Below are 20,459 nucleotides of genomic sequence, written 5' to 3'. Positions count from 1 at the left end.
AAGGGAATGAGAGTTGATCACACTCTCCTATCTTTTAGGTCATGACCTAGGATTGTTGATTATTTCAATATATGGCATGCCCATGGGAAACTTTTTGGATCATCTTATCATATCATTATACAATACATCTTTGTTCAAAAGTTTTTCCACTTTCCCGAGAGGAATCAAGGTTTTGAAATTGTGCACCCATCTTTTGTCTTTTTGGGCTGAAATTAGGGTTTGTGATAAAACCAGTTTATTTCTGATTTTTTGAACAAGACTTGATTCCATGGTATTCTATGTGTCCCTAAGTGACTATGTGTGGAAGATTGGCCATCAATTTCATTCATAAGAGGTTCAATTTCTCAAATGATCAATGGTTGAATTCAATTGGGGGAAAAGTCAACTAAGCATATTAAAAAGTCAACTCCTGTTTCCTTTGGTCAAATATGGTCCATGGTTGAAATTTAATCAAGAAAAGTCAAGAGATTTATCAAAAATCAAGAATTTTTAAAAGTTGCCAAATTGGGAAATTAGGGTTTCAAAAGGAAGTTGCTATTTTAGGCAAGTTTATATTTGATTTCAGTCAACTTCATGGTCATACTTCACAAAGATCCAAGCTTCTTTTCAATATATTTTTAACATGAAAATTGTAGTGTCAAGTTTACTCTTTCCAATGGTTCCAAGAATACCTCATTTGGTTGGCTACAACTCAAGATATCATCTCCTAAAGTCATGACCTTGAGTTGGTAATTTGATTTTATACTTAGTGAAATTTTGCTAAGTGTTTGGTCATTTCAAGCAACCCTCTTCATGCCCATTGTTCACATAGTTGCAAGCTTCATTATAATTCAACTTCAACATTAGAGTTATATATCACATTCCCCTCTCTATTTATGCTTCAAGAATTTTCTCATTTAGTAGCTTAATGAGCAAGTTATTGAGATATCAAGTTGGGACCTCAAGATTATCAAGTGACCTATAATTTGCATAAGTGCATGCAGTTTCACGCTGTTATTTTCGTGGCCATTTTTAAGGGATTTGAAGGTTTTGTTTCATTTTTCTTCCAACATGAAACTTGTTCATCTCCTTTCCCTTTTTCCAAAGATCTCTAGTTTGTTTCATTTGGCCAAAAAACCATCAAACATGGTTGATTCCTAATTCCAAATATCATGAGAATCATTGAGGTTAGGTATGGTTTTGCCTTTTTCTTGCAGCAAGGCTTTTCCACACGCGTGCCACACCTCTTGCCTTGGCTTTTATAACCAAGCAACCCACTTTTTCCATGCATGCACACCATGCACCAATTGGGCCAAATGAGGAAATGTTATTTTGGTCCATTCCTTCACTTTCCACTCTCTCCCAAGTCACACGAGTTCAGGCTCTCTTACACTCCATTTCCACTCCCTAAAATGATACTTCACTCGCCTGAAACACATCCAAAATGCAAGGTGCATTGCCTCATTCTCTCTCATTCTGATTTTGTCCAAACTTGGAATTACAACCTTTCCAAGTATGATGACCCTTATTCCCTCAATTAAGGCTCATATAAAAGGTTTATTCCTTCTCTAAACCTAGGAGAGACATTGGTTATAGGAGAAACAGAAGGGGAACAAATCTGAACTCTCTTCATTTTCTCTACTTTTCTCTAAACCTATTTTATTCTTCTTCATGCTTAGTCATTCACCATGTTTAGAATCATGCACCTTCATATGGAAGATCTACTCTTGAGTAGATCATGGAGCTAGGCTCATTTTTCCATTTACAGTTTGGTTTGAATGATGTGTAAATATGTTTGGACAAGTATGTTCTTGCTTACTTTTCTCCATGATTCTTTCCTCATTTTTGAAATCTAAAGATGCCATGTTGTTCAACTAATTAAGTACTTCATTTTTTATTAAAAATTTATTTAATTTGGTGGAGAGATGAGGAAGTCGTGTGAAGAAGACAATGGTATGTTGGAGTCGGGTTTAGGGTTTGTGACCTCTTTTTTGTGCATGGAAAAGGTTGAAGACGACTAGTTATTAGTATGTCATTGGCCGTATTTGATTTTATCCTTTTGTGTTTAAAATGAAATGTGATTGATTGATGATGTTCAACATAATTAAACGTGACATTCCATTTTACCTAATTTTTTTTTTTTGATGGATGTGTGGACTGAATCGGTCCGTGTCTCACTTGCTTCCCCACCCCCTTTATCTGGCCCATGTTCGTGTTAACTTTTTGCCTTTGGCCCATTTTACTTGTGTGCACCCCCTTTCCATTTTCTCTTATTATTTAATTTTTGTTGCTTTTATTTTTATTTAAATTACATCCTTCTATCCAAAAATCCCCAATTAATTCATGGTTGATATTTTGATTATTATTTAATTTTCCATATTTTTATTTTTGATTTTTGATTTATTTTAATAATTATTTTGATTTTTGTATGTTAGGGTTTGGTTTTTTATCTCCCCATTTGAATTGTGATCTAATCCTTTGTATACTTATAGACACATGGATATAGGTCATTTGGGTTTTCGTTTGATGTTTGGATTATTAATTTTGGATTGTTTTTGAACTTATTTTTGAAGATACCTTTGTATGATCAATTAGTGGTGCATTGTTTGAATGATGAATTTTTTTGAACATCTTTTACACATTATTGTGAGTATATATTTAGGACACTTTAAGCTTATAATTTCATATTTCTATACATAATTTTTCATAATTGTTATATGCTCCTAACTATTTCTCTTGAATTATTCAAGCGTGTTTGTTTCCTTGTGATACATTTTACATCTAGTTGATTATTTTGGAATGCACTTGTCCAACCATTAGGGATCTATTTACCATTATTTATTGACATCTTCATAATCATTTAGTAGTCCTAAATTCACTTATGTGAACCATTTTGGGTACCTTCAATTGATGCTTCTTTGCTTGATTGTCTTGAATTCTATTTGCTTGCTTTTGAGATCGTAGTTTGGATTGTGTCTTGTGCATTCCAACTTGAGTACTATGGGTCTAATTGAATTTGATTCCTATTTTTAATGTTTCTAACGTCCTTAGTATTGGTACCCTTATACATTTCTCTTATTATTATTTGAATGCTATCCCATTGCCATTTCATCATGATGACACATTAAGAGTTACACTCTTCTTTTCTTGGCCTAGTTTTGAGTTTAGTGGACGGTGAAGCTCTTAGGAGCTTGGGATCCATATTTGAGTAGTTTGATGTTGTTATCATTTCATATCTTCATGTATAAAATTCATTTTACATTTCTCATTTACTTTGATTGGACAAAGGACTTCTTATTTGGACGATATCCACTTTTTGACTTGCTAGTTATATTTGAACTTTAAGATATTGATACCTTTTAAAGTTTAGAATTTGTGTTTGATGCTTTGAAGATGAATTTGTTCTTTTTCCATGACTTATAAGTACCCCTCTTTTTATTTTTGTTTATCTTGTTGAATTTGGATAAAGGCTTCCTTTTCTAGGATGATATCTTTACTTGTTTACCAAGTTACTTGACTTTGTTTTATGTATGAAGTATGAATGATTTCCATTGTTTCTCTTGAACCTAATCTTGAGATAACTTATTGTATAAGTCATACATCCCTTTATGTCATGTGTTTGCTTCATTGTGTGTTTACTACTTGTTTAAGCTTATTTGAACTTGTGAGATTGTTTGCCTATCTTTTGGCTTATCTTTGAACATAGCATGTGAAATTCATTCATGATGTTTGAGTGAATTTTATGTGGAGTTTAATATGTCATATCCTTATGACTTATGTTATTTAATACCATTTTCCCCATAATTTTATTTCATCCATACTTGCTTGAAATTCATTTGGTTTTTGGAGCATGATTAGGGTTTTGATTTTGATCATTACTTGTCTCAACCTTTGAGTGTGCTTTGGTATGATTCATTTGTGATGTCTTGAGTTTTATTGTGTATATTGACACCATGTATATGCTTATGGTCTCATTAATTTTTATGTACTTTGCCATGTTCACTTGCTCACATTTGTGTTCACTTCCCTTTACAACTTTGAATGATGTTTGTGTACTTTGGTGCTTATACCATGGATTCAATACCTATGTGAATTTATTCTTGATCTTGAGACTTTTGTTAATTGAAAAACATGTCTATGTTTGTCTCTTAACTCTTCCATAAATCCCTTCTCTTTACTTGTTTTACTTATTAGCATTGCATGAGGACTTATGCCCATTTACGGTTATATGATTTCCTTTCCTTGTATGTTTTGCTTAAAAATATTTCTCAAGTATTCTTAGTTGGTGATGATAGGCTTTGATGTGTTTTCTACTTCCTTGTATGACTCCTCATCTATTTCCCTCACCTTACTCTTCTCATGCCATGTTTGTTTGGATGCTTGATACATTGGGGTTGTTGTATGCTAGTATGCTTATTTGTGTGCTTTCCTTGAACCCTTTTTATGCATAAACCATTTATGCATGAACTTTAGGAGTTAGATAACATGTACTCATTCTCATTTTAATGTGATGTTGCTGCCCATTTTGGTTTGGTAACTTGTTGCTTGCTTAAGTTGTTTCCTCAAATTGTTTAAGTTTCGTCCCCCTCTTTCATGACTAGTTTGAATGAGTAGTTGCTATTTGTTAACATGTCAACATTTGGTAATAATTTGTGATGTCTTAAAGCATGTTTAGAATTGAGAATTCACCTCTTATCTCTTGTTTGCATGATTCTTTCATTTTTTCTTCCATGACTTGATATGGACTGCTTTTGCTTTATTTTTCTTCCATGACTTGATATGGATCACTTTGTCTTTACTATTGCTTTTATTTTCTTCCATGACTTGATATGGATTAGTTTGTCTTTTATCCGTTCTTCCATGACTTGATATGGATTACTTTACATTTTCTTCCATGACTTGATATGATGTTGTGTTGTTTATTGATCCATGACTTGGTATGGATTGTCATCGTCTTCTGTCTCATTTCCTTGTGTGAATAACTTGTTCCCCATAGGATTTCTTTGGTTAATTCTTGGTTAGGTTTGAACTAAAGTAGACCTTAGGTTTGTTAATCAAGCATGACAATATTACGTAGACCCTGGATCCTTAACCATAGGTCAATCTTTGCCTGCTAACCTTGGTAGATGTTTCCCTCTTATCTTAACTTTAGGACAATATTGCATGCCAACATTAGGATTCTCTATAGAATTCCCTTAGATTTTCCATTTCTCTTTTGCATCCATTTTAAAACTAAAACCTTTTTCTTGATCAAAATCCAAAAATATTCTAATACTACTTGAACTCCTTCAACAATAAGAGAGAAGTACTCAGATACCTCCTTCCTTGGGTGGATCATTTTATGTATTTTTTCAACAAAAATACTCGATCAATCAAACTTCTTTTGTCAGTTGGATTTTCTTATGAAAATTTTCAATAAGGGTGTTAACCCATAAAAAGCACCAACAGACCAAAAGTTTTGAGAATAACTACGGTACTCTGATTCTTTTTGATACATAGGTATTGGGTTGCAAAACCTAAGTGAGCGCAATAATAAAAACTTTCTTTTGATTTGTAAATGATTCAACATTTCGCATGCATTCCCTTTTAGTTGTTAAGTTTTTGAATGAACACACCCTTTTTGATTAGAATAACAAGAGTGGATCCTATAGAGTACTACAAACGTGAGGGGTGCTAATACTTTCCTCTTGCGTAACCGACTCCCTTATTCATCGCTTGGTCGTGAGACCATTAGATTCATCCTTTTAAAGGTTTACTCAGTGATTCCTTTCCCCATCTTTGGATAAATATCATTGGTGGCGACTCAGTTTTGTGTGCGCGTTCTTTCGAGATGCGACATATGAGAAGATAACAAATAGAGATTCTGCCAAATCTATTTTTGACTCTCCAAGGATGACTCATGATGGGAATGCTCAAGTAAAGGATACAAAGGCTTTGGGCTTAATCCAGAAATATGAGGCATTCAAAATGGATGATGAATTAGTTGAGACTATGTTCTCAAGGTTTCAAATGCTTGTTGGAGGACTGAAATTTCTAGACAAAGGATACTCTACAGCTGACCATGTGAAGAAAATTATCAGAAGTCTTCCGCAAAAATGGAGACATATGGTAACTTCCTTGAAGCTAGCAAATGATCTCAATAGCATCAGTCTTGAAGAACTCATTAGTTCTTTAAGAAGTCACGTGATTGAGCTTGAAGAAAAAGAATCTCAGAAGAGTGGTAAATTTGTTGTCTTAAAGTCAAAGCCTTAGAAGACAAGATCCTATCAAGCTGAGGAAGAATCATAAGGATCCGATGAAGACTCAGAAGATGATGATGAGTTGTCTCTAATCTCAAACAAAGTCAATAGACTATGGAAACATAGGCAAAATTGTCAAGGAAAGTTCAGAGGAATCAGAAGGTTCTGGAAAAGAAGTTATTTTCTTTTAGTGCAAGGAGCCAAACCACTACAAAAATGATTGTCTTAAGCTAAAGAAGGACATAAAGCCTAAGAAGAATTTTTCTAAAGGCTAAAAGGGGTTGATGGCTACATGGGATGACTCAGAATCCGAAGAAAAAGATTCTAACAAAGAAAAATCCAACGTTGTACTGATGGCAACTATAGATGATCTCACAGGTTCTGAAGAACCATGAGACAAGGTGTTATCAGAATCAGAATTCGACTTCGATTCTAAAGATGTATTTTATAACCTATCTCATTCTGATATTGAATCATGTCTCTCTAAAATGCTGGAAAAGTACTAGAGTCTTCAGAGTAAATACAAAGACCTTAAACAAATCCAAGTAATTGCCTCTGAAACTTTGAGCGAGCTTGAGAAAGACATATCCTCTCTAAATAAAAAAGTATTTTCTTTAGAAAGTAACAACTTTGCTTTGAAAAGCGAAATTTTAAAACTAGAAGAAGAAATAATCTCAGAAGCTTCTGGTACTAATTGCGTCATTAGATATGACATAACATTCTAGTACTTTCTAGCTAAAAACATAAATAGAAGAAAAATGGCTTCTTTGATCTATGGAGTTAGCAGAAATAGCAAGAAAGGTTTAGGTTGTACAAAAACTATAAAACTCGACGAAAGTCAGAAGGTAAAACAAAAATCTCTCTATGTGCATTTTGTGCCTGCTAACACTAGCTTGATATTTCTGCACATACATAAAAATATACAAAGGATAAGAACTCGGTTTAGAAACCTAAGTATCATGCATAAATTCCTCATGATTATCTTTCTGCTAAAAGACCCAAAGTTGTAAGAAACTCTAGGAATGGAAAAATATGGAAAGCTCAAAGGTCATAGTAGGACACGAAGAGAATTTCTTTCTTCTCCACTCATCACTACTACGAATAAACTATTTTACCTCGGTTGATCATCAAATTTTTTGGACGATCTAACGAATGGTGTCATGATAAATCATCAAATTTCTCCTATATATAGATGCATCCGAGAGGAAAGATAGAACTTGTAATAGGTTCCATCTTCATGAACAACGTATTCGCTTTTTAAAACATTTACCTTGAGAAGAAAACATTAAGATAAAAAAAAGGACAATTCACCTTGAGAAGAAAAAGTTTGAGAAAGATTGGAGCTTCTCTCTCTACATGATATTTTTTATCTCTTCTAACTGATTTATTTTTCAATCGAAATTGTGAAAAGTATAAAATATAAATTGGCTACTAAACTTAAAAATTAATTATATAATTTTTTTATCATTAATTATTATTATATAACACATTTCTATGCCTGATACATGTAGACGAGTATTTATTAAAATTAAAATTCTTAATACTTCAACTGATATACGTTACTAGTTTGTGTAAAAACTGGTACTAGTACATGGTTTAACTATTAAGAGCAGTAAATGTGCATGTGCATGTGTTAATAAATTTGTCAGAGTTGAAAAAATTATCAAAAAAATACATGAATTATGATTCTTCTAAAACTAGACTTTTGATTATTACAAAAACTGTTTTTTATGAACATTAAATTCTACTCATGGTTATTAAGCTGTCCTTAAAAAAAATTCCATCTTCAATTTTTTATACTTGATGTATATTACTAAGAAATATTCAAACTGGCAATTACACCAAAAATTGAAACGGTAAGTTCTCATCTAACATTACCACAAGAGTTCCAACTTTGTTTAGCATTTTCTTTCACACATCAACAACTTTGATCTTAACATAATGTGAATATTATTGCACACTTTTTAACCAATAAACCAACTTTGAAATTGAACCTTACAACTTTGATCTAATAGAACCTAATCAAATGCCATCAGAGGAAGAACCTAATCAAATGCCATCAGAGGAAGAAGAAAAAGGACCATGACCAAATCCAAAAGCTTTGACATGATCTTTCAATGACCTCTTGTGTTTGAAATCTGAACCACAGATACAAAGCCAACGCTTCCCACAGTTTTTCTCATGAGTTCTCCAATCACCTTTCACTGCCAAACATTTCCCACATTTTCGACAAGTAAAGCTTTTGGAACCGTGCTTCCTCTTGTAATGCGTCTGCAATGTTCTGAAATCTTTCAATGGCTTCGCTCGTGGATGCCCAATATTATTCTTACACCCCTCTGAACAACAATAGCATGGAATGTCCAGCATTGGTCGCGGATGAGTTCTTTTCAGCGAGTCCGGTCCTCTTTGATACTGCGATCCGTGTCCCCACATATGCATCTGAAACAAGTTTGAAAATATAATTAGGGTTCAGAGTTTATGAATCATTCAAAGTATTAAAATGCTAACTACACCTACACCTGAAGGTTGTTGTAACGGTTGAAAGTTTTGGGACAAACGGAACAAGAGAAATGACTCAAACCGATGCGAATCTGCTCTTCAGTTGGTATCCAGTAATTGCTTGGACCAGAATTTGGAACATTCTCAGTTGGTGTTTCAGTTGAACTGTGGTGGAGACCAATATGTAAGGCCACTGTGACATCTTCATCTTGATTCAAACATGCTTTATGAGTCTCGTTTTGTAGAAAAGATGGTTGAGGAGTTGAATCTAAGAAGCTACTTAGCAATGGTAGAGGTTGAAGATCGTTTCGATTCATATCAATGTATGTAGAAGAATGAAACTATTTTCTTAGATTTTATGAGATAATGGAACAATAATAATGACTGGAGCAACAATGGATAAACTGGAATGTAATAAAAGATGGAAAGTGAAAGAGTGAAAGAAATTGTGTGATAGGTTGCTGGAGAATATTACAGTTGAATGAAAAGGACCTTTGTGACAATGTCATAATTTTCTACCTTATGTTTACTTTCTCTATTTTAAGCTTGCATAAGAAATAACATTAATAATGTGGACCATAAAAATCCAAACATAGAAAGTATTTCATAACAGTTAATTTTAAATACATGGGAACAAATGTTGCACATTTGAATTCTGACATATTCTTAGTACTAGGTTTACACTCAACTTATAGACTTTATGGTGAATTTATTTTCCTCTGCATAACACCCTAAAATTCTCTACAAATGTATTAATGGAGGTTAGCTTAATCTTTATACTAAAAATTGTTACAAGCATAATGACAGGGCATAAAATAGTATTATGGTGTAATATTACTATTAGAAGTATATGTTAGAATTATGATTATTTTATTGTTCATAAAATAATTACAATTGCTTCTTAATTTTGGATATAACTTTTATAAATAGATATCATTTAAATGGCTCGATTACAATTAAGGTAAATCGATGAAATAAGTAAAGCAAGAATACAAAGTATATATAGTAGTACTAATATAATCTTGATAGATTGTGGGGACAACTCAGTTTGGTCTCTTGAATTTGAAGTCACTCTCTGTCTCCCTCACTATATATATAAATCACATCTAAATTATATTCTTTTTCAATATTAATTCAAAGAAATATGTTTACTTAGGTTTATTTTCGTTATGAACACAAGAAAATTAAAATAATAAAAAAGGGAGCTAATACACGATACATAATTGCCTAAGTAATCGAGTCAATGAAATATTTTTTTTAAAAATTATTTATTTTATAAGAAAAATGTATTCAAGAGAATACATAGAGATACTCAACCCTAATAGAGAAAAAAAAACGAAATCCCACGAATAAACAAGAGGAAAAAAAATCCCTAAACCTTATATACAATAAAATTCTCAATCTTCCCACGACATGTGGAACTCTTAAAAGAAAACATGAAACGACTCCCGAGAGGTCCTTTTAATTCTTCCAATTATTTCAAAATCTTTACAAATTGCATCTTAAACAAATCTTTACAAGCCACGATAATCAACAAATAACATAATAATAAATAAAAAATCCCCGCAAACTTGGATTGATCCTCCAACAAAATTGAGAAAAATGAGTTATTAGGTTCCTAGCATTCATTACTTACGAAACCCCAATCCAAGCACAAACCAAACTCCACACATGTTTACCCACCATGCAATTTATAAACTAATGATCTTATGTTTCATCTTCATTAAAAAAAAAAACATGTCAAATTATGTCTACCTTCAATGACTCTGCGTTTAGCTAATTGACTCCTGGTTGGAAGCCTCCTGAAAAGGTGTTTTCAACAAAAGGCTTGAACTTTACTACGTATCTTAGTTTTCCACTACTATAAAATATATATTCCGTAACATTGTCTTACTACAGTTATTTAGTCAATTGTAGTAATAACTCAATTTTAGGTGTTTTTTTATTTATTAAAAGAAATTTCACCACAGTTAAACATAACAACCATATTGAAATAACAGAATTCGACTCCCAACACCAGATTTTTTTTATTACAAAACAGGTGTGTCACTTATAATCTTATAAATATATATATATATATATATATATATATATATATATATATATATATATATATATATATATATATATATATATAATCTTATAAATATATAAATATATATATATATATATTTTATAAGATTATAAGTATATATATATATATATATATATATATATATATATATATATATATATATATATATATATATATTAAAAATAAAATACCTTTCACAACAGTCTAAAATAGAAATCATTGTGAAACTTACCAATATTTCATCATGGTCGATTTTATCAACCATGGTGAAAAGTATTACCTATATATAACCCAAAGTTCTCTCGTTTCAGTACAGAACTGTAGCACCTCATATTTGCCCTCCTCATTCATGCATTCATTTTAGGTCATTTAACATTTCATATTGCATTTCATCATGTCAATCAGAATTAGTTCCAAGAGTTTGTCTTCCAGGAAGCTAAATTCAACTGCGAAATCGAAAGTCAACTGCTGGTCAACTGAGGGTCAAATGGCTAGAGGATGGCTTGAGTTACTTCCAACATGTTCAAATGAGGTCTATTCATCATTCGATGTATTACTCGTGAAGGAACAAAGGTCCAGCGCATAGGTTACAAATTTGGAAAGATGACTTGAACTGTCATGCTCGCTAGGCGAGCAGAATGGTTCGCCTAGCGAGCCACCAGAGTCTGAACTGTCATGCTCGCTAGGCGAGCAGATCCTTCGCTAGGCGAAGCCCACGCATTTTGAAAAAAAAAATATAACAGAAAGTCATGGGCTTGAATTGCCCTCATTTGGAGCCCACAAAGCCACGAAAATCAGGTTATAAATTCTAAAATTTCAGTGGAACAAAACGCTGGCAGAACAGAGAGAGAGGAGCTAACAGAATTCAGAGCAGCCTCCAAAAACTGAAGGGAACTCATCTGCAAAGAACCAATTCCCTCTCATATAAACCCTAAGATTGTTCTGCAAACCCAACCGCGCAATTCAATTTCATTCGATCTCTCCAATCAGGTTTGCCTTATTCCCATTACTTTACGCTTTTAATTTGAAATTCCTAAAGCATGAGGTATTATGGTTGAATCCGGGAGAGTGGGTATAGTTAGGTTTCACATGTGGGTTTAGATATGCATGAATGTCTAAAACAATGCCTTGAATGTTTGACCACTTAATTTCTGAAATCATACTGTTATCCATGGAAAATCCAGAACCCGCAGGCATTCGCTAGCCGCATCGCTAGGCGATCCTGCAGCGAAGCTTCGCTAAGCCTTCGCTAGACGAAGCAGTAGCGATCACGACAGTAGCTGATTTTTTTCTGTTTGCTCTCCAATCTGTTTCACGCTTTGTTATGACATGCTTTCTATTGCCTCCGGGCACATGTTTTAGTATATATGTCACGTCTTGATGTGTGGATCCTTACCCCCTGACTTTGAGTTTTGATACCCTTTTGATGCATTTGTTTGATAAGAGGTTTAGGCCTCCTACCCTTGGTTGCTTCTTATGAGCTTTTTGTGAACTTTAATGACATGATTCATGTGGTTACATTCTGATTTGGTGCAACTCTTGATTGCACCCCGTCTTGTTATTCTAACCTGTTTGTTGAGTTTTTGTGAGGGCTCACATGACTCTTGAAGAGATAACTTGCTTGGCATTCCACTTTATTTGTGGGATACCACTTGGAGATTTATTCCGATTACCTTGCCGACCTATTTTCTTTGATGGTGCCAGCTTGAGAGATCGCCGAGTTTCTTGCTTCTTTAGTTGTTATTACTTCGGATCTTTATCCGTGGGGTAGATCTCTTGATCCCTTTATCTTTCCCGCATTTTACCACTTTCTTAGCTGGAAGACCTCAACAGGAGGCATTATTTTCTTTTGTTTGTTTACTTTTGTGCCCAAAGACCTCCGAGAAGAGGCATCAGTGCTAAAGACCTCCATGAAGAGGTAATTGACGGATAAAAGGGATTAGTAGTCAATCCCCTGTTATTCAGTGTGTCGTTCTTTATGCTCGCACTACGTGTCGATGCTTCAGAACAAAGGCCCAAGATCTTTTGTCCGGTCAGTCAGTGGAGAGGGTTCCACCTTTCTGAATCCCCACTTTTTGTCATGAGCTCACCCTGTCCAGGGTTAAGAGCTATGAGATCTTATCCTCATTACCCTTCTGATCTGCTCACCCTGACGTTCAGTGTCAGTGGTTAAGAGCCCACTTGATTATCTTTCCATGGCTTGTTTGTCGAGGTTGATATGACCCCTCTTGACTAAAGCCCTACCCATATATGTTTGAGCCCCCTTGTTGGCGTGCTTACTTTATGCATGTTTGTTTTGTATTGTGTGATCGTCTCCCCATAGGATTTCTAGGCTTCGTATAGTCTCTCGTTTGCATGTCAATTAAGGTAGCACGGTTCCTTCGTCTAGGACTTCCTTTTTGCATGAGCATTCCTAAAACACAAACAAACTCATTGATTTTTCTTCTCCTAAGAACACGTTAACTCCTTCTACTACAGGCGAGTAAGTCTCCAAAGGTCGAGCATCCGGTAGATTGCGTAGTAACGTCGTTCACCTAAAAAACACAAAACAAACAAATAGGTTAGTCGAACTACGACTTGCTCTGATTCTCATTCCAGATGAGATACGTAGGCATAAGACGCGATGTCTTAGCGAGCACACTCCTCTTTAACCCATAGGTAGCCGAGCTACGAAGACTCTGATTCTCATATTCAGATGAGATACGTATGCAGTGGATGCGACATCCGTGCGAGTCATTTTCCTTCGACCCCACTTTTAGTAAATAGTACATTAGATAAACCCGCACCCTTTAGACAAGTACTACAAGAGTGGATCCCGTAGAGTACTACGGATGCGTAGGGGTGTTAATACCTTCCCTTCGCATAATCGACTCCTGAACCCAAGATTTGGTTGCGAGACCTTGTCTCTTCCTTTCCTTTTTCTAGGTTTACTTCGAGCATTTCCTTTCCCTCCTTTGGGATAAATAACGCACGGTGGCGACTCTTCTGTCATTTCTTTTTTCGCCGGTTGTTTTTTTCGCATTCCCTTTTTTAGGTTGCGACAAGAACAATTATTTCTCTCATAAAACAAAACTCTAACATCTCTCTCACGCCTTATCCCAATCTTCATTAACGTTTGCACATCATATCTTCACAATACTCTAACATATCTTATCCAAATCGAATGGATCAAGATAAGGTGTTACACAACATGCAAGATGGAAACACTAAACTCACATCTTTGACTTCATCTTCACATTTCAGGTACGTGAGACGTTTCTACATTTTATGTTATGAATTGAGATATTTTTGATATTTTTGTTCGGATATGTTAATGTTTTTGTTGTGGTATGTTGTCGTTATTGTATAAATCATTTGTTGTTGTTTTTGTTATTGTAAATGTTATTATTTAGGTATATTGATGTCTTCATTAAACTCATATATGTTGTTGTTTGTGTTATTGATAGTGTTATTGTTTAGGTATATTGATTTTTTTTAGCTCATATATGTTTTTGTTTTTGTTATTGTGGATGTTATTGTTTAGGTATGTTGATATTTTAGTTGATGTATGTTGTTGTTTTTGTTAAGGTAAATTTTTGTTTTTGTTGATTAATGTTGTTGTTTATGTTATTATATAATTTTTATGTTGAAGTATGTTGATCTTTTTGTTGATGTATCTTATGGTTTTGTTAAGGTAAGTTTTTGTTTTTGTTGATAAAGATAAATGTTTGTGTTATTGTTGATGTTTTTGTTGAGGTATGGTGTAAGTGTTTGTGTTATGGTTGATGTTTATGTTGAGGTATGTTGTAAATATTTGTGTTATTGTTGATGATTTTTGTTATTTTTAATGTTATACCTTGTACTTTACAACTTTCATTACGCTTAGTCAACATGTCATAGAAGATGAGTTTATTATATCGTATGTGGTTTGAGTGTTTTTCCAACCCCTTACTGAATACATATAACCTTTCGAATTGAATTAGAAAATTATAATATGAGATATGAAGTTATATTAGAAAACAATTTACACTTATCAATGTTTTACGATCTTTTTACAACCTATATTATTCATATGTTACTCTTTAATTATTAGAACTGGATACTACAATTTTGACTTTTAATAGGAATAACTTAATCGCACTAATTGCACTTTTGTTTAAAGTGATATTAAAACTATCAAACAAAAACCTATAATAACTCTTTTTATTTAAGTGCTATTATAGGCTATTACTAATAAAAATAACATAAAAATTTAATAACACTTTTACGTGGAACGCTAACAAAGGCTATTCCTATAATAGCGGTTATCCTCCGAAAAGCGCTATAATAAGGCTTCAACCAATTTTTTTTAAAAATACGCCGAATGTGAAGGTTGCGTGTTTGAACCATGATGAAGACATTTATGATTTTAGTGAAATTAAAAGTTTATAAATAATATTTACTTTATCTTTTAAAAAATTATAATAAAAAGGTAGGCACTTTTTTTTATTTCATAAAATTTTGGGCTCTCCCATCAATCTCACTGTTATCGAACTCATAATCTCTCATGCCTACCCTCACCCTCAATGAATCACCCTTCATTATTTTCTCCAACAATCTAGGGTTAGATGTTGAACTGGTTGTTGATGTGCGATACCTTTTGTCAATTGCTTACAAGAATGTTGTTAGAGGACGTATAGCCTCATGGAAGATTATTTCCTCGATTGAACAAAGGGAAGAAACTAAATGGAACTATGTGAATGTGAATCACATTAAGGAGTGTAGGGAAAAATTTGGAAGATTTTTTTTAAATAATCATTTTTTTTTTAAAAAAAATCAAAAATAACCTTTATTTCAAAAAAATTACAAAAATGGGCACTTTTGTGCCCTAACATACACATGGGCGCCACCCTAGATGGCGCCTACCCTTAATTGGAGGGCAAGTCGCCACTAGGAGTGGCGCCTACACCTATTTTTTATTTTTTATTTGCTTTTTTTTTAAAAAAAAAATTTAATATGTTTTTAATTATTTTTTAAAATCTTTTTTAACTTATTTTAAATTTATTAATTTATATTTATTATAAATTATATTAATTTATATTAATACATATATATATATATAAATAATATTATTTACAAGATATATATATATATTATATATATATATATTATATATATATATATATATTAATTTATAACTAAATAATATTATTTATAAATTTTTGGGAGAATTAGGGTTAATCATGTTAGGGTTAATTAATCAATTATAATTAGGGTTTATTGATTGGTTATAATTAGAGTTTGGTAGTTGTGACCTAATTCAAACCCTAATTCTCCCTAAGACAAATTAATCAAGTGTGACACTAATTAGGGTTAAGTACATTGGTGTACAACCTAGATTTTTTCCTATAAATAAAGTGTTAGTTCCTTGCATTTTCTTCACCATTTTTTCCTATCACTTTCTCTATCAAGTTGAGTTCATGGCATCCCCCAGGCCGTCATCATGGCATCGAACATCATCAAGGCGGCCGGATCCTAAACCAGTAATCTTAAAAAGGGATGGGCATGTTATTTTCTCGCCTGTCAAACCCCCAAAGGAGATGAAATTTTGGAACATCCGTTCGTTGGACCAACTAAAAAGGTTCTTGATGTCTTGGTTAGAGGGAGATTATCAACCTGGTGAAGTCATCAGAAGGATTCAGAGGCTTAGAAGAAGGTTCTCATTTGAAACTGGAGAAAAGGTATGTTGGTGGGTTGAAGTTGAAAGCGACATTGATTGCATCCAAATGATGCATGGATCAGATGACATAGTGTTAACTGTTGTAATTTCCTAGATTTTAATGGTTGTTTGTGTTGTTGTTCTTGTATTTGTTATTGTTCTAGTACTTGTTCTTGTTTTAGTACTTGTTCTTGTTTGTTTGTTCTTGTATTTGGGATGTTCTATGAGATAAGCCCACTACCCAGGCTTGGGCGTACACACAGGTTTTAGAGTGGATAGTCATGAGGCTTGCGTGGCATGTTGCTACGTTAAGTCGTTCATGAAGACCCACATTCCAGACGAGGTTTCTTTTGGATATATTTTGTCCTATGGGTGTTCCATGACGACAGATGTTCCTTTAGAAATCGTCGACTCTGGTGACCATTTTCCGAGAACTCAGTCGAGGCCTCTCCTCCGAGACACGTTTATGTTAGCTCTGGTGGACGCATTCTCGCTGCTCAATCCGAGGACCCCGAGGCTGGGAACTTGCTATTAGGATGTCCTGTTGAAGGGAGTCAGTGGAGGTCTTTTATCCCGTAATAATGCCAAACCTTCAGTGGTAAACGTATTATTCTCGACTGAAGGGCAAGAAACTGACAAACTTCTATTCTTAGAACCTACCAGTGAGGGGCGGGCTAAATTCAGGAAACCTTAACCTTCAACCAACCCGGTTTTATGGAGCAGAGCTTTGATTTCGTATTATATTCCTCAGTGGGTTTCTCTTCAGACAGTGTGACCCAACAGTTGTTCAAGCAGATACAGCAATCTCGATTTCCATGTCACTGCATTGCATCACATCATGTTGCATTCATATCATTTAACACATGTTTATCTATTTCTAGAGGTTTACATCTTCTTCTTGATTTCGGTCGAGGTTTTCTGGTTCTCTTAAGATGGATATTGGCAGAAAGAGACATGTCGCCTACAAGTTTCCTGTGGTCTGTTTGGAGCCTATTCAACAGCTGATGAAGTTAATGGATCATGATTATCTAGAAGGATTCCGGAAGGATTATGGTTTGATTCTAAGTTTCGTTACGGTTCTCTCCAAAGACCAACATGATGCTCTCTTTACATTGTTGCAGTTCTATGACCCTCCATTGAGGTGTTTCAGGCACCCGGATTATATTTTGGTCCCTACTTTGGAGGAGGTTGCCAGTTTTCTCAGAGTTCCTATCAAGCCGCAGTTGCTATTCTACAGTTCCGAGTTTCTGCCCGATCTCAGCGTGGTTGCTTCAGCCACATATTTGGGGAAATCAGTCTTGAAGGGTAATATGTGTCAGAAGGGAGGAGTTAATGGTTTTCATCTGAGTTTCTTACTGGGAGAAGCAAAGAAGAAGCTTGAAGATGGTGACCAGAGGGGTTTCAATGTTGTGTTGGATCTTTGTGTGTATGGGATTGTCCTGTTCCCTAATGTGGCAAAATTTGTGGACATAGACGCAATATGCCTCTTCGTGTTGGGAAATCCAGTGCCAACCTTGTTGGGAGATTTCTTTCATTCAGTGCATCACAGGAATGAGAATAGAAGGGGAGGATTGGTGAATTGTTGCGCGCCTTTGTTTTATAAGTGGTTCAGTTCCCACCTACCCAAGTCAGGAGCGTTCGTTGATGTCAAGAACTCGTTGAGTTGGTCAAAGAGACTGATGGGGATAAGAGCTAAAGATATTTCTTGGTGGCACTACGCCAAAAACTGGAATAGACAGCGCCCCTTAGAGGGCGCTTTATTACAAAAGCGCACTCTAAAGTGAAGAGAAAAAATAAGGAGCATACTACTAGAATAGACAGCGCACTTTAGAGGGCGCTTTTGTAACAAAGCGCACTCTAAAGTGAAGCGAAAAAATAATGAGGAAATGGAGGGACACCAATAAAGGACGCTTTATTGAAAGCGCCCTCTAAGGGTAACCTTAGAGGGCGCTTCTAAAAAAGCGCTCTCTATGTCCATGTACATTTCCAGTTTATAAGGCGCTTTTGGAAAGCCTTAGAGAGCGCTTTTAGAAGCGCCCTCTTAGGCCCCCTTTAGAGGGCGCTTTTGTAACAAAGCGCCCTCTAAAGTGAAGCCAAAAAAAAAATGGAGGGACAACAATAGAGGGCGCTTTTGTGAAAGCGCCCTCTAAGGTTACCCTTAGAGGGCGCTTTTGAAAAAGCGCTCTCTAAGTCCATGTACATTTCCAGTTTAGAAGGCGCTTTTGGAAAGCCTTAGAGAGCGCTTTCAGAAGCGCCCTCTTAGGCCCCCTTTAGAGGGCGCTTTTTTTAAAAAAGCGCCCTCTAAGGTCCCCTTTAGTAAACATCAAAATTATAACATATACTGCATGTCTCTTTATTTTCCCTCTCTATAAGCTATTTCGTTTACGTAACTGGGTTTTCTCTCAACTGCGATTACACTCTACTGCGATTACTCTCGTCCTCCGTTCGTTCTCCGTCCCTCACCGTCATCGTCGCCGTTCGTTCTCCCTCCCTCACCGTTCACGTTCACTGCGTTATCCTCTTCCACCGTCACTGTTCACTTTCTTCTCCATCGTTACCGTCACCTTTAAGGTATTTCTCTTCTCCATCGTTACCGTTCACTTTCTTCATGTGTTTGATTAGGGCATTTTCTAAACTTAGTTTTTCATTTTGTGCATTATGTTGATTAATGTTGTTTAGGGCAAACTGAGTTTTTTATTTCTGATTGAAAACTGATATATTTGAAGTGTGTTTGAGCTTGTGCTTGGAAGTTTGATGATTATGGATGCAAGTTTGTTCACGTTCCAAACACCATAAGTTTGCATTGGTCTTTTGTATGCAGTAGGTGTGTGTGAGTTTGTATTCAATAATGATAAAAAAAAAAGAGTTTAGATTGTTGTAACATGAGAGAAATGGAAGGTATATGAATGTGTTCACGTATTGAATCATTGTCTTACTTGGGTCTTATTGAATCATTTCTATATTACAGATAAAATGGCTAACCAAGACGATACCCATGCCGCGAATGAATCACGTAATAATGTTGAAAAAGAAATCAAACGAGGATTGACTGTTATGAAGTCAATCATTCGTGCAAGAGACAAGGGTGTAAAATTTGAAGTACATTGGAGTGCTGAAGACCAACTAATTGAGCCTAACGGTTCAATGTTGGCAAGTTACATTGGTTTCCTTGTTCGCCAACATATTCCGATTACATGTGATAATTGGAGAAGTCCGGACTTGAAGGTTGGCAAGGAAAAAATATGGTCGGAGATACAGGTACTTACCATATATTGTTATATGTTTTTTTTGTTGACTATTTGTTAACCATATATTGTTATAATATTACTTTATAATAACACACTCCATTTGTATGTTTTTTAGAGATCCTTTCACATCGATGAAAGCCGGCAAAAATATTGTATTCAATTGGCCGGAAAAAGACTCTGAGGATTTCGATCCTTTTTGTGCAACAAATTTCTCAAGGATGAGGAAGGAAAATTTGTTGAAGGAGAACGGCCAATGAAGTATGCCGAGATTATTTCAGCCGATGAATGGGATAACTTTGTCGCCAAACGAAGAAACGAAAAATTCCATGTAATGTCTATTAATTATGGTATTATACAATTGTTAAGTTACTTGGTTCTAATATGCCTTAAACTTTTTTATCCAGGAAGTAAGCGACATAAATAGGAAAAGGGCATCAAAACCCGCGTATCCGTACAAAAAAGGGCGTACGGGTTATGCACGGTTACAACAAAGAATTGTGAGTATATTCAAATGCTATGAGCTTATACATTGTCACAATATGTTATAATTGATGATCTTATAATCTAATTCAATGTGTAGCTAGCCGAGGAGAAAAGTGACGCAACATCTCTTCTGGAGCACGTATTATGGAAGGCTGCTCGGGTTGGGAAGGATGGGGCTGTCGTTGAAGCGGTCCAAAATGTTTATGACGAATGTGTAAGTATATGTAACATTATTTCTTTAATTATATCGAAAATTTTGT

At 34.7% G+C, this 20,459-nt stretch overlaps 1 protein-coding gene and 1 long non-coding RNA gene across 2 annotated transcripts; one reads left to right on the top strand and one right to left on the bottom strand.

Annotated features, from left to right (window-relative positions):
* Positions 1-8,267: 8,267 nt before the first annotated feature.
* On the bottom strand, positions 8,268-11,056 carry LOC127122514 (protein TRANSPARENT TESTA 1). The gene is made up of 3 exons (XM_051052835.1): positions 11,024-11,056; positions 8,738-9,058; positions 8,268-8,657 (listed from the first exon to the last, which is right to left on the bottom strand). The coding sequence occupies exons 1-3, from the start codon at positions 11,054-11,056 to the stop codon at positions 8,268-8,270; spliced, it is 744 nt and encodes a 247-aa protein (XP_050908792.1).
* Positions 11,057-19,525: 8,469 nt separating this feature from the next.
* Positions 19,526-20,213, top strand: LOC127121284 (uncharacterized). The gene is made up of 3 exons (XR_007803377.1): positions 19,526-19,726; positions 19,832-20,044; positions 20,121-20,213. It is a non-coding gene; the product is annotated as an uncharacterized LOC127121284 (long non-coding RNA).
* Positions 20,214-20,459: the final 246 nt, after the last annotated feature.

Source organism: Lathyrus oleraceus, chromosome 2, assembly GCF_024323335.1.
Source record: "Lathyrus oleraceus cultivar Zhongwan6 chromosome 2, CAAS_Psat_ZW6_1.0, whole genome shotgun sequence".
Taxonomy (NCBI): Eukaryota; Viridiplantae; Streptophyta; class Magnoliopsida; order Fabales; family Fabaceae; genus Lathyrus; species Lathyrus oleraceus.
The sequence above is the reverse complement of the archived record's forward strand: the minus strand, read 5'-3'. Positions and strand labels throughout refer to the sequence as shown.